General features: G+C 42.8%; 1 protein-coding gene across 1 annotated transcript in view; it reads left to right on the top strand.

The window, feature by feature from the left end:
• Positions 1-21,774, top strand: part of megf9 (multiple EGF like domains 9) — a 31,760-nt gene extending 9,986 nt beyond the window's left edge. The window contains exons 3-6 of the mRNA XM_023958782.1: positions 7,191-7,330; positions 13,160-13,309; positions 18,013-18,282; positions 19,767-21,774. Coding sequence (XP_023814550.1) covers positions 7,191-7,330; positions 13,160-13,309; positions 18,013-18,282; positions 19,767-20,254 — 1,048 coding nt within the window. The 3' untranslated portion in view covers positions 20,255-21,774. The remainder of the gene's footprint in view (positions 1-7,190; positions 7,331-13,159; positions 13,310-18,012; positions 18,283-19,766) is intronic.
• Positions 21,775-24,343: the final 2,569 nt, after the last annotated feature.

Here is a 24,343-nt window from a genome sequence, read left to right as displayed (position 1 = left end):
TTTCCAAACCTTCTGAAACTCTTCTGTGGTTACGGGGTTGCTGGAGCCTATCCCAGCTACTTTTGGGCAAAAATAGCTGGGACTGGGAAAGTTCTTTGGGCAAAAGGAACATGCAAACACCACAGAGGAAGACTATCTCGCTGTGAGGCGATAGTGCTGACCACTGCACCAACATGCAGCTCTGCTGTATTTTCCCTTTATGCAAACATGCGGCTGCCTGCTTGTCTTCAGTTTCACCTGCTGTGTTTGACAGCATTTAAGTCAACTCTTGTAGATTATGTCATAGGTTATTCTTTTAAATTTCAGGATAAACAATGACTATGATCAAAAAATAAAGTGACTTTGGGTGTTTCCACCTCCTCCTTACAGTTGAACAGTGTTTGCATTTGACCCTCATATTATTTGAACAGGATAGATGCTTGTGGTGGATCACGTTCATTTGGACTTCAGTGGCCTCTTAAAACCCTCCAGGATTGTTTGGATTGTCCTAAAAGTTACAGGTCCAGCTTCATTGGAAGCCTTCGGTTTTCACGCCAGTGATCCCTCAAAGACCTCAGAAGTCATATTTAAAGCAGAAGGTTGAGGTTGAGTGTGAGTCGTCTATGTAACGAGCATCTTGCGGCGTGCAGACAGCAGCAGGATCCCAGCTGACGTATGAGTCCGTATGAAGCCTGGCGGTGCAGAACAGCGGTCTGAGTCAATGAACAGTGTGCTGATGTCACTGTCTGGTTTGTCTCGGGTCAATTTAATGACTAGTTTTCTGGTTTTTTGTCGTTCTGATGTAACATCACTGACACCGCCACTGAAGGCAGACCTTTCCAAAAATGGGCAAACAGGCTGGTCAAATGCAGAGGTCAGCTGTTGGATCCAGGCCAGCACACAGAGAGGTTATGTGGCGCCATTAAGTGCTGATAACACCGAGCAGCACCAATGAAACACTGGATGACCTTAATAAGTGAGATTAACAACTTTATTGACATTTTTAGTAAACGGTTGCTTGTGTTAAATATAATTTGTAATTGAAATCCGTTTTACCCACAGCAGGGTTCATGATTACGCAGATTAACAGTAACTATTACCTTTATTCTAGAGAGGAAGTTTTAGATCTTGCTCAGCAGTCTGGACCAAAACACACATTACTATTGTTGAATTGATTAGTGCATAAAAGAATAAGTTCCTGTTTTCCTTTGGAACAGCTGGTTTAAATGAAAGCATCCCTGCAGAGGTGCAGCTGAACTCCGGGTCCTTTCGTTCTGAAAAAGATGAACGCTTCCATGCTTGTGTCTGCAGAGTCCAACTGCACCCCTCAGCCACGCCTCCTGCGTGTTCAGCTGCTGTGATTGGACGCCTGTGTGCTGGGATGTCACACTGACAGCAGCCAATGGAAAGCAGAGCAGCAGAAAGGGGTTAAGCTCCAACCCCTGTAACACTGACCTACTTAACATGCTGCTCTTATGCAAAGCCGCTGCGCAACACGGTGGAGACAAACCGTTGACCCCCCCACACACACCAAAAACCAAATACACGGGCTTACAAAGCTGATGACCTCTGTGTGCACCGTTGACTCTCTGGAAAACAGGAAAACAGCAACATGGGGCAGGAGAAGTATGAAAACAGTGAGGGGAGGGTTCCTTCATGTTCTTATCTGAGATCATCCATTGACCCTCTTTAGTGCAACATCCACAGCTCAGATCCAGTTATTTTGTCATTTTAGCTGTTTTTGTATTTGGGTTTAACGAAGAGCCCCCCCACCCCAAAAACCCAGTCTAACACAGGTTTCTGATTTTTTAATCATCTTTTCGTCTGTGCAAATATTTTCCCTTTGAAACAGATGAGCTCTTTCTGAGAGTCACAGTGAAGCAGGCAGTGATGCTGCAGTAGGAGAGCGTGTACGCATGTGCTTCTCAGCTTTTAATATTTTCACGTGTGTTAATGTTTTTTTGTTTTGTTTGTGTATGTATGTACCTGTATTTGTTTTGTTAATTCGTTTGTGTTTTTTGTTTGCACTTTAACAGGTTTGTTGTGTTTTACATAATTGAATCTGTGTGTGTTTATGTGTGTGTCTTGTGTTTGTTCATGTGTTTTTACCATATTTTCAAGGGTTTTTTGGTTTTGTGTGTGTGCATGAACACATTTGTTTGTGTGTTTACTATTTTATTGTGTTTGTTACGTATTTTAAAAAGTTTTTTGTTTTGTTTTTGTGTTTTTATTTGTTGTGTTGTCATGTGTGTGTGTTATTTTCATGTGTTTGTGTTTATTTGTGTATTTATACATTTCTTTTTGTTCATGTGTTTGTGTTTTTACATATTTCCAAGTTTGTTTGTGCGTATTAACACATTTGTTGATTTTACGTGTGTGTGTCTTTGTCTGTGTGTTTTATTTTCATTCATGAGTTTCTGTGTGTATTTGTTTGTGTCTTTATACATTTGTTTTTGTTCATGTGTTTGTCTTTTTACATATTTCCATGTTCGTTTTTGTTCATGCGTGCATGTACACAGATTTGTTGTGTTCTCCGTATGTATTTGTGTGTTCATGTGTGTAATTGTTCATGTGTTTATGTGTTTTAACATATTTCTATGTTCTGGGGGGGGGGGGGGGTGTTGTGTGTATATGCATGCATGAAATGATTTCCATTTTTATTACTTTATTGTGTTTGTAACATATTTCCCAGGGGGGAATTCCAGGAAGCATGTTTAAACTATCCTGACTTTGGCTGAAATCTGCCTGAACTTGCTTACTCGGGGTATGTCGGTTACAAAAGACCGGATATGAGTTAGCGTAGGGGTGCTATATAAACTCATCATCCTCTCCCTTCCTCTCACTCATGGTGCAGAGACTTAAGCATAGTAGGACAACTAACTCGGCAAAACACAGTAAAACAGCTAAACAACTAAACACATTTGTTCAAAAACCCACACTTAAACCCAAATCAGTCCAGACAGGGAAAGGGAATGGTATCCCACAATTCCTTGCGGTGCCGATCTAAGAGCGGCACCAAAGTTACACCTACTTAATTGGATTAATTTGAATGACAGCAAAATAACTGTCTGAAAACTACGTTTTATTTTTAAGCTGACTTAACAAAAAAAATTTTTATCTTAACTAAAGCAAATAATTTAGTTATATCAAAGTAAAAAAGTTGAATTTTCCAACATCCATATGTGGTCTTATCACCCTCTCATGGTGGAAAATGTATTATCTGAGCTTCTTCATCCACTAAATCATCTTCAAATGGACACGCCATGCTGCTTCACCTCTCTGAAAACAAACTAACCTTCAACTAAACCTGCTCCAGACCAGGTTATGTTCAGAGCATGAGTTGCTATGGCAACTTGACATACCCTGAAACATACCTCTGTTTTTGGAACCAAAAGCTGAGGTTATCAACTTCCTTAGCCTCAAACTTACCGTGGTAACTAGCATAACCTGCTTTCTGGGAAAAAAACCAGGTTTTTTGTTTTGCTGTGTGTGTTCACACATTTGTTTTGTTTACATGTGTGGGTTATTTTCATGTGTGTGTTTATGGACAGACCTCTGCCCCCTCTAATGTCCTCCATGCAGCCTTTGCCCCCCCCCAGCTAATGTCCTTACTGACTGTCTGCAGAACTGTGACACCCGCCCTGCTACCAAACACTCTCTCCTGCACTCAGACACACAAACACACACATGCCCCAGAACCAGTTCTCTGCCTCACACAGCAGGCACATGTTTGCATATGTGTGTGTGTGTTCCAAAAGAAAGTGACCGTTGTGGGTCCTCAGCAGCGTGTGCGCCTCACTGAGCTTCATGGCGGGCGAGTCTCTTCATTTGCATGGTCCTGCTGCTTGAACAAAGCCCTGTCTGTGCGTGGAACCCCGGGAACACGCTCACGGAAATTCTTTTCTGTCACTCGGGATTCCGTCCAGTTGTATTGAAGTCGACGCTTCCCGTTTGTGTTTCTGACTTTATTGTCTGCTTGTTTACAAACTTGAAGTTGTGTTTCTTCAATGAAATGACCTTGGAGGTTATGGTGCTCTAGTGAGAAGGCCAGTTTAAACAAATGGGCTTTTAAGTAAGATAGGGGGAGAAGTGAGTTCCAAAGTTGAGCAGCTGAAGGTTCTGCCCCACTTCCATGCTGCTGAGGAAGAGTAAGATGATGGGAGGAGGATCTGAGTGAGTAGGAAAGAACAGCTATCTGGACAGATGTGGGGGGGACAAGGTTGTGGATGGCTTTGAATGTGAACGGTGGGCAAATCTGAATTTGACAGGAAGCCGGTGGAGCTGCTGTTGAACAGGTGTCATACCTTGAAATGGGGAGGTTTAGTAATTATCTGAGCAGTTGGAGCTCATGTAGGATTTGTGGGGAGGCCATAAGAGAAGAGAATTGCAGTATTCGATGCTGCAGGTAAGCGAATCTGTGAAACAGGATGGAGCCGGTAGGCAGGGTGAGGAAGGGGCGGAGTCGATTGGGGTTTCAGAGATGGAAATAACCACAAGTTATGTTGTTTATTGGATTAATAAATGAAAGTGGACGGTCCAGAATGATAACCAGGCTCTTTTGCATGGATGGGGTGAGTGTCAGCACAGAGGGAAAGTTGTTTACTTGGGAGAAGACAACAAGAAGTTATTTTTTGTCACTGTTGAGTTGAAGAGAGATGGGTAAACCAGACAACTCATGGGGTGTGAGTGTGTGTGTGCGTGTAAAGAGTTAGGTTTGATTGACAGTGGCAGTGGAGGTGTGTATTGAATTTGTGGAGCATATTTATATTTATGGGAAGTACATAGGTATACAAAAAAGGAGGTCCCCCAGGACAGAACCCTGAGGCACACCTGAGGTGACTAGTGAAGAGTAGGATTGGAAAGCATTCGTTTGAATGAACTGACATTAACCTAAAAGTTAAACCAAGTCCAAAGGGCCGTTGGCGATACTGATGGTGGAGATTCTTCACAGGAGTATTATGTGTTGAGGCCCAAGCTTAGATCAAGGAGGATGAGGATGGAGAGCGAAGCAGAGTCTGCATCCATTAGGACATCGTTAATGATTTGAATGAGGACAGTTTCAGTATTGTGACAGAGACAAAAACTGGACTGTAATTGTTTATAGGGAGAGTTCTGGGTTAAATGGGAGTGGGTAGTTAGTAAAGTCATTCTAATCAAATCAGATATCAGGGAGTCCACAGCTGTTTTAAAAACGGATACAACAATTCCAGAAAAAGGTGATAAGAGAATGATGTGACAGGTGAGGGGGAGCAGAGATGAGAGGTATGATATAACAAGAACTGAGAGGAGGGGGTGGAGCTGACACCTGGACAGCTTCGATTTATGGATGAGGTCTAAAATTACAAAAACCTAAGAACAGCAAATAGTAGGGAAGGTGGTCGGAGGAAGAACAAGAGGGACCCACAGAACAGAGGAGATGAGGAATTTTTTCCACTTCATGGAGTCATTGCTGATGCCTGTTGAGTTGAGCACAGAAACCCCAGCATTTCCAAACTGCCCCTCTTTTTTTCTGTTACCATAATGGACGCCGCTTTCTCCGTCTGACCTGGATGTTTGTCTGCAAACATGAAGCGCCTCGGGGCTTCGCCGCTCCAAACGCTGCTGCCCTGATCTGATCTGACTTTCAACAGCAGCATAAATTCTAGCTCTAGACTGAGATATCCTCATGTTCTTATGTCCTCATGTTCTCTGGCACTTCATTTGTTTTTAACCTTGTGGGTTTCATCAAATTAGAGACAGAAAAAACATCAAAGCAGAACAAATGGAATAAATTAGTGAGTTTAGGCCTTCAGAGTCTATTTATCCATCCTTATGCCCTTAGCCTGATTAATTTATTATTCATTTCATTCAAATAGGTAGACGTTAATATTTCAACCAATATTTCTAGATAAAAAACAGTGGGGGGGGGGGGGATTCACCCCCCCCCCCCCCCCCCACACACACACACACACACACACACTGTTTTTAAAATAAGTTAAGGGTTTTAAGTTTACAAAGAATACACTAAAAAAAATGTGATTTCCGTTTGAGATGAACTTCACTTTTAGGGATAAAACAATTAATGGCAACATGTTTACAATTGTCCTCTCAGTCACATGCACTAACACACACATGTGCTTAGTGACAGATGTGAACACTAACACAGATACAGGGAAAATGTGGACTTCTTTCTTAGAGGTTCTCGGGTGTTTACTGTGGGGTGGCAGTGGAGAGAGAAATGTTTTATTTCTGTCTTTTAAAAAATTGTAGATTGTGCTTTGATAGCATCGCTGACTCAGAGCTTCCGTCTGTGCATGACGAAATTTGGTACCTACACTGCAAAAATAGATAGCCTACAAATAGGGAAAAAACATTCATTTTAATAGGAAGAAAATCACTGGAAAATACTAAAATGTTTTTTACATGTAGCAAGTAATTTTTTCTCAACGAGAAATCTTATCAGGTCAAAATCTGGTGTCTTGAGTTCCACACAAGCATTCAAAAAGGGAAAATTAAGCTAAAAAAAATGCTGTTAGAAAGAATGACTTCAAAAATGTGTGATCAATAATAAAGCATTCTGAGTGATCTCTCATGTCGAAGGTTGATGTCTGACATGACTTATGGCGCAATAGCACAGTGTGGGCAAGCGGGCAACTGAGCGTAGAATAAACCAATGATTCACAGTAATTATGTCTTTCTTTTTAAAAGAAAGCGAAAAGTTGTTGAGTCTAGTACTCGCAGTACTCTAAAGAGCTGTTTTTAGAAATGTTGGCAGTGAGTTTACAGCCCACTTAAAGCACAGCGTGGAGGAAAGAGAAGTTAAAAAAACGTCAAATTTGGTCAAATATCTTGATAGTCACACAAAAAATCTGTGCCAGTATTAAATAGTGTGCAGTGTGTTGCAGTGAGGACGAAGGTGAGTTAGGTTCCTCATCTTCTGCTTCCAGTTTTCATTTCAGGGTTAAACTTCTGTCTTCAATGAAAGTTTTATCAGACATGTGCATTATTAGCTGCATGTCTTTATGATTGGCAGGTGGGTGGACCTACTCCACAAAACTCTCCCTTTCCTTTGGCCCGTCTAATCATCCATATCTGCAGGCTACTGAGGTGGGCGGAGTGACCTTCAGCGGGCCCATCCCACTTCATCAGGGCTCATTTTCATCCAGAATGGTGTGAGTGGCGCCTCGAGGATTTGCTCTGATGTTCACATCTCCCTCCGTTGTGTGTTCCAGCTCTGGGATGTGCGAGTGTAAAACGGGGGTGTACGGTCCAAAGTGCGATGATTGCCACCCGGGGTTCTTCCGTTTCAGCAGCACAGGCTGTCAGCCCTGTCAGTGCAACAACCACACCAACAACTGCCACCCACAGTCAGGTGAGTTTGCCCAAAAAAAGAAGGGGTAAAGTTTTGAGTGTCATTCAGAATAAAAGTAAAACTATGTTCTTCGTCTTCTTAGTTTAGTCCTGAGAAGACTGACTGAGCCTTTTAACTCATGGGTCTGAAGTATTGATTACATATAAGAACTGGACTGAGTGACCCCTCCTCAAACAGGAAGTACCCGGTGGCTCCTAGAAGCTAAAATTCCATTGACTTATATAGAGAAAAAAACTGCTATTACTCAATCATTCTATTGGTCAGAATTCTTGCTCTGATGCCTTTGTGTTCTTGATAAACCTTATTTTTCATTATATCTATATTGATTGCAAGTTATTCGAGTTAGAAACTGACCAATCGGATGCCTTAATAAAGTAGGTGGTTCAAAACATTTGATTGACAGATTTTCCTGAGCCCACTTTTAAGTGGTGAGTTGGACTAATTACTATTTACTGACGATTTCTGGTTTCAACATCGAATTGACTTCATTTGGTTTAAACAGAAAGTAAGTCATTTTCTATGGATGACATCACACTCGCTAAGTCCAGTTCTCATCTACAGTCAATGGCCTAAAGTCGGACTCTTAAATTTAAAGACAAACTCCAATGAAAAGGGTGTTTTTAACATGTTCTTGTAGCATTTTTCTTACAATTGAGGACGTGTATGAAATAATGTAAGATTAAAACTACATTTTTAAGTATTTCTTTATTCAAATTGCCTTGGATCAGGAGAAAATGAAAACTGGATGTTTGGAAAAAAGCTTGGACTTATGATGCAGCTTCTGACATTGGCGGGACATATGTCACTTTCTCTGCTCCAGCTATAAATCTTTAACTTGCAGACAAATGGATCCATTTACGTTTTCATTTTCCCTGTCTGAGCTGTCTTCTGGCTCTAAATTGTACGGCTGGATAGAACTCACATTGCTCGCCATTTCTTTGCTACGCTAATGTTAGCTCTGGCTTGTGAGCTGCTTGTCGCTTGTGAAAGAAAGTGCTAACAAAGCCATACTGGGAAATTAGCTTGGCTAACTTCAGTGCCAACAGTCCCGCCCACAAACCAAAAGTACATTTCTTATAAGCTCCTGCTGCTCTGCAGAAAATATGTGTTAAAAATCGACACAGGCTTTTCGGCTTTAGCTAGAACTGGCTGCTGGGAACGACTTTACAATCTAAAAAATTGTTGATTTTAAAGAGTTACCATCTTTTTCAGAATCAAAGTAGAGCCTTTTACCCTCCCAGATGGAGGCATAAACAGATGTGGATGAGGACCGCTGCCCTGTTTCCAGTCTCTCCTTTTGTGCATCAAAAAGGAGATTCCCCCTGGAATTGCTCCTTTCATGCTGCAGCCATGCATGCTGTCAACTAAAGAGGCGTAACCGGACTCTCCTTATGTCATCACCCTGAGTGATGCAGGTCACTGACTGTAAACATGTGACCTCAGCATTGACGGAAGAGCTCTTTTCTTGACTCTGCAAACACAGATGGAAGTTTGGAAGATCTACAGCAGGTCGGATCAGAGCACATCGCTCATCTGACGCTAGAAGCCCAAATCCAAACACACACATGTGTGTCTGCTTATCCAATAGACTTTGGTGGGAGGCGGATCTTAAAATTCATAAACAATTTTCGAGCAGAAAAAAAATCTCTTCAGGGACATCAGGGGAAGGTTTATCATAATTCTTCTTCTTCTGAGCTACACTGCAAAACGGCCCCTTAGAAATAAGTTCAACAATTTTTACCCCATTTTCTTTAAATAAGAACGAAAACCTCCCAGTAAGATTAAAAATAAAACACCAAGAATTCCTATTTTACGAGAAAAATTGTAGTTACTAAAACATGTTTAAGATTATTTTTGCTATTCTTGATTTAAAAAAAAAATTTGCAATAAAGAAAATAAGACATTTTTTCTTAAAAAAAGGGTATTTTTACTTTCTGAACCCATAAGACCTCCGACCCATTTTTTCCTTAAAAATAAAATAATGTGTAATTAAACCACAGACCAAGTGGACCATAGAAGGCATTTCAGAAAATTTTCTGTTACACTGATGCGTTCTTATGGGTTAAGATTCAGTTTTTGCAGTGCAGGAATGAAAAGATTCTTGACAGGGTTTCTTCTTTCGTGTATTTGTGACCTCCTACGAGGAGACGGCGAACGTAAGCACTTCAAACAGCATGTCTGGAGAAATATGAATCACAGAACATCAGTGAGAATTCAGTGATCAGACTGAAGCTCAGGTGTTACAGTGACCGGATGAAAGACCAGCTTTGCTTATTTTAAGGGAACTGAGGCTGGAAGGGGCAGGGTGAGGGTTTTTAGGGGAGGGGGGAGGGTTAAAAGCCATATGTCTTCTGATAATAATGCAGTGCAGGGGGGGGGGGGGGGGGGGGGGGGGGGGCTGTTGGCCAGGCTCAGTGCTGTGGATTAACAGCTCAAGTTTGACAGCTCCTTTTAAGCGCCTCCCCAGGAGCACATTGTGCAAATGCAAATGGTACAGTGCAGAGAAGAAGCAGGTGCTCGTCACCTCCAGTGAGACAAAGGGGGGGTGTCTTCAGCAACCTCTGATTTTCAGACCAAACCATTGAAGATCAGCCTCTTACCTCACATTTGAAATCTGACCTCGCTCTTTTCTGGAAATGAGAATTCATGTCAGCTGCTCTCAGCTCCATGAGGATGGAGAGCAGGTTTTCAAAGACCCACTCTCCTGGCAGCCTCATAGCATGTTATTAATTCACAACATTTGAGGTTAGAAATGAGCCCCTGACTTCAGGGCCCGATTTAAGTTTGTTGTTCAGAGTGATTTCTGTGACTGAAGGCTCAAGAGGCTGTGTGACAATTTGCAGTCCTTCCTCCACATCTGGTGCTGCTAACACGTCCTGAAAACATCATCTTCTGCCGCTTCAGATAAAGAAAGAGAACCACAGAAGTGATGCATTCTGGGATATAAAAAGGAAGTAGAGTTGTATTATCCAACCACACCAGACAATCTGTGCTGATTTCATCCTTGTATACAGTATTTCCATCATGAGAGATATAAGGAATACGAGTAAAGATTTGCAGTGGAGGAAAAAATGTTTCATTTTGCTGATTTTGTAGGTTTTCCCACTTAAAAAGAAATTATCAGTCTGTCATCCTAATGGTGGATTCATTTGAATAGTGAGAGATAGAAAATCACAAAGATAAACCAGGAACTGACTTTAAAAAATGTATATAAATGTATTTGTATTTCATTGAGAGAGAAAAAATTCCCTGAGTTAGATGCTCCTAATCAACCTGTCACCTGATTTGAAGACACCTGTATGAACTAATCACCTGTAGAAAAGACACCTGTCCACAGAATCAGTCCATAAAACTCTCCAACATGGAAAGAGTAAAGAGCTTTCAGTGGATTTAAAGGAGAAGATTGTGGACCTGGACAAGACATGAATGGACTACAAAGCCATCAGCAAGAAGCTGGGGGTTAAGGTGACAACCAAAATTCTAGGACTTGACCATCAATCCACCTGTAGGTCTGGGGCACCAAACCAGATCTGACCAGGTGGAGTTTTCAAGAACATGAGAACAGTGAGAAATCAGCCGAAAACAACACAGCAGGAGTTGGTTGATGATCTCAAAGCAGCTGGAACCACAGTCACCAAGAAAACCGTTGGTGATACTTTACACAACAAAGTAGCCCTCCTAAAGAAGTCACATGTTCAGGCCCTTCTGAAGTTTGGCATTCATGATTTAGAGAGAGATTGGGAGAAGGAGTTGTGGTCAGATCAGACCAAAAATCTGTGGCATCTAGTCAATCCGTCGTGTTTGGAGGAAGAGAAATGCTGCTGATGACCCCAAGAACACCACCCCCACTGTCATGCATGGAGGAGGAAACATTATGATTTGGGTTGTTTTTTTTTCTGCACTGGGCTACTTTACTGTGCGGTTGGGAAGATGACCGGAGCCAAGTACCGTCAAAACATGAGTGAGAACCTCCTTCCCCTCACCAGAAGTCTTTAAAATGGGTGCTGGATGGTTCTTCCAACAGGATAAAAACCCAAAACATTCAACCAAGACAACAAAGGAATATCTGAAGAAGAAGCAGATCAATGTCATGGAGTGGTCCAGCCAGTCCCTGGACCTCAATCCTATAGAAAACCTATGGAGAGAGTTACTAAGCAACAGACACCAAATCAGAATGATTTAGAGTGGTTTGTAAAAAGGAGTGGACCAAAATTGCTCCTGATATGTGCAGAAACCTGCCCATCAACTACAAGGAACATCTGATGTCTGTGCTTGACAATAAGGGTTTTGATACAAAGTACTCAATCTTTCCAGCAAGAGGGTTACAGTACTTATTTCCCTCAAGCAAATACAAATACACATATATAAATTCTTTAAAGTCTTTCTATAACTGTTTAAATGAACCCACCGTCATAGATGACAGACTGACAATTTCTTTGTGGAAAGTGGAAATACATACAAAATCAGCAAAGGATCAAATACCTATTTCCCCACTGTTCTTGTGATGAAGAAAAATGTGTCTGAAATAAATCCATCATTTTTGCGGTCACGCTTTGGGCCGACGATGTCTTGTATGCATACGTGGGATAAGATCAGACCATAGATGAATAATCGCCGGAGTCTAGACGCTGATGAGCCAGACCAGCCAAAGGATTGTTCTATCTAGAGGAAGAATGGGGTGAAGGAGGACTGGCAAAACAGCCTGAAATGTAGAGAAATAAACGTAAATGAATTAAAGGTGAAAGAATATGGCTGTGAGTGGCTGAAAAGAAAAGACGGGCAAACAAACTATTTGCTCTGAACCATTAAACTATTGGTTCAGAGCAAAGGCCAGGTTGATGGTGGACTGTATGGGTGATATAATAACCCAGGTTACCTGGAAGAGAGGTAGATCTTCCTTATCAAAATTGTTCCAAAGATCCACAAAGATTGTAGCAATATTCAGTGAAGTCTGTGCACCAGAAAGTTTCCATACCCCCCACCCCATGCTCCTTTGAAAGTTCTTTGTCCTGCAGGAATCTGCAGACATGTTGAGTCTCGTTGACTGTCAGAACCTGCGGTTGAACAACAAACCTTCAGTGCTGTTTACAGATAGAAAGTTAATCTAAACACGTGAGGTACATTTTAAAGTCCCGTCACTAAACCACAACAAAGTCTGAAACCTTCTGGTCAAAAGTCTGAAGAAAAACACAATTTATTTATTGAATTCACTTAATGAACCAAAACATTTAACTTATCACAATTCTGACAGATATAACGGCTGAGCTGGTGTTTCTTTCTTTCATCAACAAAAATCCTAAACTCTTCAGAAAGTCCTTCCTCTCGTCTACAGATGTTTCTGTAAATGTGAAGCCCACAGATTTCTACGCTTCTGTGTTCTCACCAGCTGATCCAAAACTGGTTTCAGTCTGAGGCTTGATGCCTGACCAACACTGCAGAGGAACTGCAGATGCTGTGAGAAGGTTCAGGGTCAGTCCGCAACCTGGAACCAACAGGACCGGAAACTGAAGTTTATGTCTTTTATTCATTTATTCTCAGTTGAAGCTGTTTTTATTTAAAAACAGAAACCCTTCCAGGTGCCCCTTATTTAACCGTGTATTTAAATGTATATGATTGGTTTAAAACGTGTGGAGCACATTATCTGAGCTGAGCTTCTGTTTAAACCCCAGAAAGCTGTGCGTCTGCGTCTGCCCCTTCTGACACCCAGGCTCCACAAAGACGCTGGCAGAGTTTCCTTAAGAATAATCTGGCTGATGTCAGAAAAGGTCGTGAAATCTTTGTGTTGATGCTTTGACCGTGCTGATCATTTGACCCACTGTGTGCCTGCAGGTTGGTGTCTGCTCTGTGAGGGAAACACCCAAGGGCCTAACTGTGAGGACTGCAGGCCCGGTTTCTACCGCCGGCCCGGTGCCGCCCTGAGTGAAGCCTGCTCTCCCTGCCCCTGCTCCAACTCCACCTCCAACGGCACCTGTCACAGCGGTTAGTGACGCACCCTGACATTCACAGGCCGCCCTCCCGGGGCAGATTAGGAGGGGACGTTTCTATGGAAACGTTTCGTTCCGCCAGAAGTGCTCAAACGTTTCCACGGTAGCATGTCATACTGTGGAAGTTACACAAAGGTACTTCAAGCTAGTTTTTTAGAGTCAAAAAGGAGAATTAATAACACTCATTGGTTTGAATGAACACTTTCTGTAGATCTGATGTCAAAGTTGACCATAAGGGGGAAGCCGTTGTGCTCAGCATCTGCATGAGCCTCATACTCTGGATCAGGTCTTTCCTGCTGTTTTCAGAGAAGAAAAGTATTTGAAATTAATCAAATGTATTGACAAGTCTCTGGTGTACCCGTTACCTGCATTGACAGTAAATGAGAACTGGATTGAGCAAGCCCTCCATACAAAATAGGAAGTACCTGTTGGTCCCTTCCATTGAGAAACAAACAGCTATTACTCAATCACTATGTTTTGTCAGAATAACCATTCTTGCTCTGATACCTTTTTATAAACATGTTCTTGCTAATCCTAATATTTTTTCATGATAATTTTTCTGTAGCGCAAGTTATTAAAGTTATAAATTATCAATCAGATGCCTCAATCAAAGTAGGTGGCCTCACTTCGAACATTCAAAGTGTTTGATTGACAGATTCTCCCAAGCCCACTTTCAGTAGAAGGGGTGTGGCCTTCTAACATGCCCACTTCTGATTGGAGATAATGGTTGCCACAGAAATGTAGACAAAGTAATTGTGACTTACTGAGGACGTCTGGTTCCAACATGCTAATGGACATATCGTGGAAAAATGGCGACTGAATTAGCTTTATTAGGGTGGAACGGAAAGCAAGGCATTTTCTATGGGTGACATCACACGCGATCCGTCCAGTTATATTATAGAGTCAATGATTACTACCAAACAACCCAACATGAAGCTGACGCCTGGAGACTCTCATTGTCATGTCACAACCATTGACTGTATATAAGAACTGGACTGAGTGAGTGTGACATCACCCATTGAAAATGGATTACTTCCAGCTCCAACTTAATGAAATCCAACAGGTTGCCATTTTTTCACTGACGAAAAAATGTTATCACTTCTATGGCAACCACTTTCGCCAATCATGAGTTGGCTTTTTTATAGTCCACAGCTTTACCACTCGGGAGAATCTGTCAATCATATATTTTTGAACTTCTGACATAAGACCACATGCTTTTATTGAGACGTCTGGTCAGTTTGTAACTTGAACAATTTCCGAAAAGAAAAAAGTATCAAGTAAAAAGTGAATATCAAGATTTTGTTAAAAAAGGTATCAGAGAAAGAACAGTTATTTTGACAAACAGAATGGCCTGAGTGATAGCTGTTCCTTTCTCTATGGGATTTTGGCTTCTTGGAGCCAACAGGTAAGTCCTGTTTGGAACACCAGAGGGGAGGGGTCACTTTCTCCAGTTTTCATATACAGTCAATGGTTACAACAGCCAATTTCAAGCCGTTGTGGACAAACTGAAGAAGCAATCCTCTGTCTAAACAGACACGACTGCAGTGTTTCTAAACCAGTTCAGAGGGCTGAGGTCAGTTTTAGAAAGTCAAACATGACTTTATCTTAAAGAAAACTGAGAGCAAACCAAACAAACATGTTCAATATTCAGCAGTTTGGTCACTAACAAGGTGGTAGTTTGATAGAAGATTTGTGGGCGAACCGTGAAAGCATAAAAGAGGCGTGGTCCTCAGTTCCTACCATCTATGGTGTTTAGGATGAAGGACCAGAGTTGGTGATTTGGAAAATAGCGGCTGATTCTGTTCTTTAGGATGCACAGACATCTTTAAAACCAGCCCAGCCAAAAAGGACAGAGGTTAGAGGCCGTCTGGCCTGTCTCTAGGTGGGGCGGACATTCACGTGTGTAGATGATGGCTGCTGTAAGGTTTCAGATGGGTTTGATCTGCAGATGCTTTTGTCAGGACTTCACCTCTCTGTCACCCCTCCTAACGGACCAATCAGAGCCTCCTCCCACAGCACATTCCCTCGACGGTGGTTTCCTGCATGGCAACACTCACGCATGATCCGCTGATGCAGTCAGCTGTGCACCGTCCCTCCCGGCGTATCAACAGAGGCGGTGGGCATGAAGCAGGTTGAGCGAAGAGCCAGGCAAGCGGCAGCAGACAGGGGGAGGAGCCACCCCATGGTCTGCGCAAACAGCACCTGCAAAAAAAAAAAGGAAACTGTGGCAGTGGGGTAGACACCTGGCAGATTTTTTCTCAGCAACATCTGCAGAAGATGAAGAATTATAGGGGGGGGGTTCAGTGAACGTTTCAATCAGTGCTGCTCACACCCAGCAGTCAGCATTAGATGGCTCTCAGCGCAGTGACCAACAGAAAGCACATAACCCGGGAGGGTGGGGTTAGTCTCAGGAACTGTCACCCTTCAGGACCATCAGTCAGGGCGACTATGTGGAAAACTTTAAATTGTCATAGGACTGTATTTGTTGTGGCAACAGAAAACTGAAAACAACCCCCCCGCCAGGATGAATGAGTGTATGCGGCATTCACACCTGCAGCAACACAGTTTTTATTTTATGTCATAAAATGTTTGGACAAAAACTTCAAATCTTCCTGCCACTGAGAGGAAACTGTTTCTTGTAAAGGCTGGATTCCAAACATGGAAGACTACCGCCTTTGTTCACAAAACACAACTCTAACCTGAGGCATCCACTCATCCTAGCATTTGCTGTGAATCAACCAAATACAGATCAAGGATGTTTGAGTTCCTGCAGAGAGGTGTCTGAATGGCCGACGGCTGGAAAGGAAATGTAGAAAGCTGAAGTCATTTAGATTATCCTCAAGTTTCCAAATTAACTACAAAAGTTGCCAATTTAAATAATAGAGGCTAAAATAGCAAAAATAAATTACCGGACTGTAATTAAATAGCAAAAGAAAATTCATATCTATTGTTTAAAAAATCAATAACAGTAAAACTACTGTGCTAATAATACAAATTCATGTTGGGATTTTTAGGGTTACTTTTTGGAGCAATGGAGTTGTGTTTTCTTTTGACACAAATTATGTTTTGGGCCTTAGTTTCTTTCTTTATATATGTTTAAAAACTGACTTGGAATATGCCAATAAAATGCTAATTCTAATCCTGCAGGTAACAGGATTTGAAAGAGTTTCCTTTTGATCTCAGAAAGAGTCGATGTTTTGGTAACACTTTATAATAACTGTCCATTATAACAAGTTAACAAATATTAATTAACTGTTAGTTAATGAGTTATAAACGACTTGTTGAATGAAAGTTTGTTAAGGATTTATAAATGTGCATTATAGATAACCAATAGATAAAGAATAAGCTGTTAGTGAGTTATAAATGACCTTTTAACAACATGTTAAGGATTTAAAACTGTACCTTTTTAATTAGTAAAAGATCATAAACAAGCTTTTAGTAAATTGCTCTCTGATGACTTGATTTTTGTCCAGAGTGGTTAATGGTGCAGAATTGCTCATAAAAAACACAAAGATTAGTTACATGTTTACAAATAGTTTGAAAAATGGGAATTTATTGTCACATTGCAATGTTGAATGCCTGAATCAGAATAATGTATTAAAAGGTTTAAATTACAAACCACGATTAGTTTGCTGAAGCTCTCATCCTGTTTTTGGTGGATTTCATCTCATTCTATTCCCATGTATTGTCAAGATGCATTTTCATATTAGAAAACCATAACAGGGAAAAAAACTAAAGTCCTCCTGAAGAAGGGAAAGTTTTTTTCACCAAGACAGTTGAAAAATTGAAAGAATGAAGGATTTTGCTAAGTCTGAACGATGTAGAGAGTGAATGTCTGTCAGTTCACACAGCTGATATAATAAAAACTCTGCAGTAATTACATCTAAAATGTCTATTTCTGACACATTTTTTTCCTGAAATCATTCAGCTGATAATCATAGCTGATCAGTTTTGCATTGCATGGCTTACAGATGCTTAACAGTTATTTCAGTTTCATGTTCTGGATGTCGACATGACGCCACGTCGTCAGTTGTTTCCTGAAACGCTCACCTCCAGAGGCTGCTTGGCAGTGGTGGCCCTGATCTTCCCACAGCTCCTGCAGACCTTTGAGACACTTGTTGATGGAAAAGGAGATGCTGTGTGTTTCGTGTTTCTGTAAAGATGCGGTTGCCTTTGGTGTCGTGTTGCTGTGGGCCGGAGGCTGCGAGAGAAAGCTGATACCTGGAAATGTGATGATTCTGATTCCACCTGCACTTCAAGAGCAGACCTTAGTCATGATGAGGGGGGGCATTCATTCTGTTACTGCGCAACAGAGTGCTGCTGCAGCAGCTGTGACAGTGACGAATCATTTCTGGGGGGGCTCCTTACCCTTGCTACATCCTTCCCAGCATGCCTGCTTAGAATTTTCTAAGAACTCAGGATTTAAATTCTATCGCCTGGCGCCACCTGGTGGAGGGAGATTCACCACTGTGTGAGTCCATCTAAAAGCCCCGCCCATTTCAAGCTGCATCTGAGAATATTTAAGGAAACTTTCTGGACTTGAAGAAGCAGTTTTTGCTCATCTGTTATGGTCTAGCCTGGTGTCCTGGGATTTTGTGGTTTGACCAAATTAATGAAATCAGAGTATCATATCGTACCAGTTTTTTTTTTTTTTTTTTGCTAAATTATCAGCTGACGCTCTTCTCCTCTCCTGCTCAGACTCCAGCGGCTCCGCAGTGTGTGATGCCTGCCTCCCCCCTTACAGTGGCCCTCACTGCGACAGGTGCAGCGCTGGCTTCTACAATAATTCTAGGACGTGTGTCCCGTGTAACTGCAGCGGCAACGCTGACCCCCGGGGGCCAGCCCAGGTCTGCGACCCCGACACCGGTCGCTGTCTTCGCTGCAGCAACGGCACCACCGGATCCCACTGCCAATTCTGTGCGCCTGGATGGGAGGGGGACGCCCTGACGCACAGCTGCACCCATTCAGGTAAAACAAAAAGGTCTTTGATGTGTTGTATATGGCAAGCCATTTTAAACTTTAAAAGCTAGACTGGATGTTGGTTGCAGATATCTTTATTTGAGTTTTGCCTAGTCAAAAAGAACATTTCAGATATCCGCAACTACATGGCCTGCCATAGTTGCACACACTCTTGCACAGTGACGGAAATCAGTGGACTAGAGAAAAGTCCACAAAAATGTTTTATCTGAAACTATATTTCTACTTCAGTGAATTTGATTTGTTTTACAATTGTTTTCCTTCCCATTTAATGTACTTGATTAATCTGCCATTATCCAGCTGTAACTATTTGGCATGAATTCATATTTGAAATGCACATCTGTCACAAGCTGCCCATGCATCAAGAGTTCTCATTTCATGTCATGCACTCCTGGATCAATGCTATTGTACAGAGGAAATGTCTTAGTCGCTGGAACAGGCTCAAGTTTCAAGTGCTGTTAGGTTAAAAAGGCAAAAAAAAAGTTCACTGAATGCCTTCTGGGAAAAAGGGACCTGCTTAGTGCTGAAACATCATCTCACCTGGGTGTCACAAACGGTCAGACGGCTGGTTCACCATGCAGCAGGTTTATTAGCAGAGACAGGATGACAGGTGTCAAACACAGCTAAAGAGCTAAAGCAGGGTCGTGCGGGCAGAGATCAGACACGGGCATCACAATATCACGGAGCAGGTTTAGAATAGTCGTATTTCAGGCGTGGGTCTGGGGAGCAGGATCAGGAACACGAGGAGACAGGCCAGGTTTGCTCTGAGCGAGACTCTGCACTGCTAAAGATGTGGGTGATTGACAATGAGAGTCACGTGAGCAGCAACCAGGAACTGGGCACTGGGCGGCTGGGAGATGTAGTGTGTTAATAATCCGGGGATGGCTCCCGGCCGTGACCAGAGGGGGAGACAGAGCTCTGACTCCTGACACTGAGAGCCTGAGAGGCAGATCCACGTCATCCTTAGACGACATCACCTGCATTAAGACACTCCGTCTTGTGTGACTACAGGTGTCAGTGCTCAATAATTTCTGTTCACTCATTGACTGAAAATGAGAAGTGGACCGAGTGACCCCTCCCACCTGGCATTCCAAACAGGAAGTACCTGCTTCTTGGCTTCTTGGACCTGTGTGGCATTTAGTCTTCTGTGGGATCCTGGTCTCCACACTGGTTCCATTTCTGGCTCTGCTCGGGTCACATAGATGGGACATAGATGAGGATCCACCTGACTCCCTGCAGCCGCTCTGTGGATAGTTCTGCTTTCATACTGTGAGCATAAACAGTCAGTGCACATGTCAAACACAGAGAAACTGATTTAGCCAGAATCTGTGCAGGTGACAGACCGGGAAGGGATGGACTCACTTTTTTCAAATTTTGCAGACAGGGACACGTGCACCGTGCATCATGTCAGCTTCTCTGTGCAGCTGAGTGTTTGATTTACAAAATCCAACATTTTTTCTTCTTTGTCTCCTCAGTTCTGCCCCTCCTCCCCACCCCATCAATCACAGCCGAAGTCCCTACTGCCGGCGCCACTTCTCCCTCCCCTACTATCATCCCCACCACAGACAGAGCCGTCCCAGACTCCAGGTCAGGCGGCGACACCAGCACCACCCCCCAGGCCCTCCTGACCAGCCTGAGGAGCCCCGCTGACAACACCACCGCCGCGCTGACAGAGGTGTCCTGGACACAGTTCAACATCATCATCCTGGCCGTCATCATCCTGGTGGTCCTGCTGCTGCTTGGCTTTGTGGGGGGGGTGTACACCTATCGGGAGTACCAGAACCGCAAGCTCAACGCCCCCTTCTGGACCATTGAGCTGAAGGAGGACAACATCAGCTTCAGCAGCTACCATGACAGCATCCCCAACGCCGACGTGTCCGGTCTCCTGGAGGACGAGGCCGCTGAGGTGGCCCCCAATGGCCAGCTTGCTCTCACCACACAGGGAAACTGCTACAAGGCCTAGCCCCCACTGAGCCCAGATCAGACCCAGGTGGATTCCCCCAGGACCCAGATCTGCTGGATCAGAGCTGCTTGGCGGTCCGGCTGACATTTGTCCTCCTCGTGTGATTTCTGTCAAACTGTGACGAAAGATCCAAAGAAGTGGGGCTGCTGAGCCTGCAGAGGGCGCTGCTGCTCAGATCATGGAGGCTCAGACTGGCTGGGACATCTGACCTGTTCAGACTTTGGACACTCACTTTGATCAGCTGATCCTGAACTGAGACAATGATTGTTATTTAAATGAATTTGTATTCTGTTATTTATTAGGTTTCTGCAGAGATGCTGCACATGGAGCGTGTTTTCTCCCACGTCTGATGAATGAGCCAGTTTGCTTTCCAGTCCAGTTTGTTTGCTGGGGGGAGGGGGGGGGTCTTAGTGGACGCCTGCTGGCACAAGGGGTCGTGACATCTCTGCTGCTTCCGGTCACTTGCTGTGTTTGCCGCAGCAGGTGGACCTCAGGAAGTCCCATCCCCGTTATAAAGGTGGTTAAGTCTAATCTGCTCTCTGCTGCCTACCTCAGCACAACAAAGCGCTCTCATCAAAGCTCATACGGGTGTGGGGGGGTTAAGTGACTCTCATGACGAGGCTCTGTTATGTGCCGACGTTGTCATGGAGCCTGATGAGGCTTGGCAGAAGGGGCAGAAGTACAGAATCCGGGGGCGGTTTTGGCTTTCTGTGTATCAATTGTGCCGCTACTTCCTGGGCGTGCTTCTTCCTATTGTAGTGAATGATTGAAATGGGTTGTCATGATTCCTCAGGTACTGTACCTCCCCCTGATGTGACCACTGTAAATATTGTTCTGGTTGATGTACAGGTGAATGTGAATAGCACCGTCATTGTACTGTCATTGGTTTGACTGTGTGTGTGCACCATCACTCAGCAGACTGCAGGTCCTCCACCCTCTAGAGCAGGGGTGTCAAACTCATTTTCACAGAGGGCCACATCAGCATAGCGGCTGTCCTCTAAGGGCCAGATATAACTTATAGATGTAACTAAATGTAATAAAAAAATAAACGTTAATGTTAAATTACTCATTTATTTATTCATTATAACTTTTTAAAGTGACAATTACAGTTGCATAGAAGACACATGTTGGCTTGTTTCTCTAGCATAAATCCTTTTACATTTGATTCTTTCAGGTTAGGTTATATGGACAGTGTTTAAGTCCTAATGTTTAGTTGCCCAATCCGATATTTCAAGTCCAAACCCCCCTAGATATGAATAAATAACACCAATTTTCATTTTTTATTTTAAGAGATTAAAAACTTCTAACGCTCTCGCAGGCCACATAAAATGACACGGAGGGCCACATTTGGCCCGCGGGCCTTGAGTTTGACACGTGCTCTAGAGGGTGGTGCTGCCCCCCCAGCGTTTTGCTTTTTTTTTTTCCTTTCTCATTCTGTCAGATCTGCAGCGCGAGAAATTCACGTTTATAACGACCACAACTCTGAGCTGCACTCCCCAATAAAACCGGGTTGGACTCTTGTCAGTGTGACTTTGTGTCGGGCTTCCGTGGAACGACCAGCATCGGCTGAAGGAAGACGGTCGGAGCTGCTCCTGAGACACATGCAGCATTAGAGTGAAGGCGTGTACTGAGCAGATGGATGCAACATTCAAGAGCATGATGATCAAACATCTGTGACAAACGTTTGAACTAGAGGTGTAATGATTAATCAGTGAATCGATCTGTCTGAGGCAAGTTGCTAATTAAATCAGACTATACCATTCTGAAGTCATTTCTAAATGAAAGCCATTATATCTTTCTTGGAAAATACCATTTATATTGAGGTATGGGAGGTTTATTTTTACTCCAACGTAAAAATAACCAAAAACATCACAGCGGACAAAACACAATGACCAGTCCATCATTACAGTCCAGTGTCTTTGACTTTAGCAAAGACATGTGACCACAGTGTGTGAAATGTTTTAATAATGTTCCCTTTGGATTATTTGGATGTGGAAATCCAACAGTGGGCTGAACTTTAGGAAACTAAAATGTGAATGGATTTACTATTCTTGTTTACTTGTTTGTTTTGGACACATTTCATTTCGCTTGAAGATATCCAAGGAATCTGAAAAACGTCCCCTGTACTGTTCAGTACCAGGTATTTCTCTCCGAGTCACACTGGTTGAAGTTTTGGATAAAGATGACCTGAATCCATTTCAGGTCAGTGAATCAGATCCTTCAAAACTAACCAAAATCGACTATGAATCGTATTGTCAACCACAAATTACAATATGAATCAAATGTTAAAATGAGTTGTTACACCCTTAGTTTGACCCATTCAGGCCTTTCAGTGCTGCAGGAGACATATGAGTTTGTCACATCTACTTTTTGTATTTGATTACTTTTTCATACAGGAAAAATTTCAGGTTATGGAGTCCTAAATGAATCCACAGGACGAGTTTTATTTTGTATTATTTACTACAGAACTAAACCTCAAGCTAGACAAACATGCCAAAATCCAAGTGTGAAGCTGACAGTTGAGAGCCTGCCATCAGTGTAGTGTCATCACTGTTGTGATGGTTACGTCACCTCATAGAGTCTCCAGGTTCAAAGGTTGAACATACCTAAAGATAAAAGTAAAAGCACCTGTCTCTAGAAAAATCTGAAGATTGTGATACTGACACTGCAACGTTTTGAAGCAAATCATAACATAATTGTTTGTTTTTTTTGTTCTCGGTTACCTTTTTGCTCTGCCACCACATCACACATTACACAATGACAACACCAGCAGTCCATCGTGACCGCAGTCCTTCCAGGAATCACACACACAGCTCTAACTTCAGGTCGTTAGTTCCTGTTGTTACTCGCTGAGACTCCAGCGTTTCCTCTCATCTCTGAACATCCTTGGTGTTCTCAGGTGAGCAGCGCTGAAGTCACCTGTTTGCAGGACAACCCGACCCACAGCAGAGCTGGTTCGATCAGCTTTCATTCTGCTTACTGCAGCAGTTTCAGTTTTTACTTTCCTTAGTGCTGCACTTTCTGATTTTGAAGAAACTGAGATCTGGGGAATTTTAATGCGCTACATGACATAAGCATGCAGGCCACATATCACATGATCAACTACAACCTCTTTGTGGTAAAACGGACTGACTGGTGTTTCAATAACTCCAAAATTCTGGTTCTGAAGCCCAACAAATGCTGATCTCAGTCAGATTGTCCCAGCATGATTACAGGACTTGGAAACAGACTCCTGGTGTTTTGAGTCGGTTTATGTGTAGCTTCCCTGATGAACACACTGCAGCTCCTGCGGCGCACGAACACCCTCAGATTAGGGTTCTTCCAACTTTACCAGTGTGGCATTTTGTTCATCAAAGTGGTCATGTGACGGTGCTGTTAAACTGCCAGTGCTAAAGGCAGTGTGGTTTGTGTGGCAATGGGTTCTGCTGGGAAAACCGTGAAGCCTTTCTGGATCACAGAGACGCTTTATAGAGGCTCTTGCTTTTCTTCAGACACTCTGCACACGGAGGTGAAACCTGTTCTAATCAAAGATCTGCCTTTATGGTTATTATCACAAATCATTAACACATCTAAGCTGATACAGAGCTGAGCGCTGCTGAAGGAAACAACCCTCAACCCCTTCCCTATAGTCCAGGGGTCTGCAACCGGAGGCTCCGGAGTCTTTATCCCACCATTGTGGCTCTTTGACTTTGAGCAAAAATGCAAACAATTATAATCAACAGCAGGTTTGTAGTTTTGGCTAATTTGTTTTAGTCAAGTTTTAGAGCTGCCACTGAGTGGAACTCCACACCTGTAACTATTACAAATCAAAACCACATATAATTCATTTAAGACACAGTTAAAGAAATGGCTCATTGACAATCAGAGCCGTCAACACTGACTAAACCTCCTATCACCGATCCCACCATCTTGTCCTGTATATGTTCATACAATTGTCTGATTTTGGATTGTTTTATCGCCAATTTACTTTTAGGTTAACCGCTAATTTTACGGAATGTGTTCTTTATTATATGTAGGTAATGTTATGTAAATATGTCATTTTATATTGATATTTTAGGGGGACTCCCTCTGAAAAGAAGTTTTTAATCT

The sequence above is a fragment of the Oryzias latipes genome, chromosome 9, assembly GCF_002234675.1.
Source record: "Oryzias latipes chromosome 9, ASM223467v1".
Lineage (NCBI taxonomy): Eukaryota > Metazoa > Chordata > Actinopteri > Beloniformes > Adrianichthyidae > Oryzias > Oryzias latipes.
This window is presented reverse-complemented; position numbering and strand designations above follow the sequence as displayed.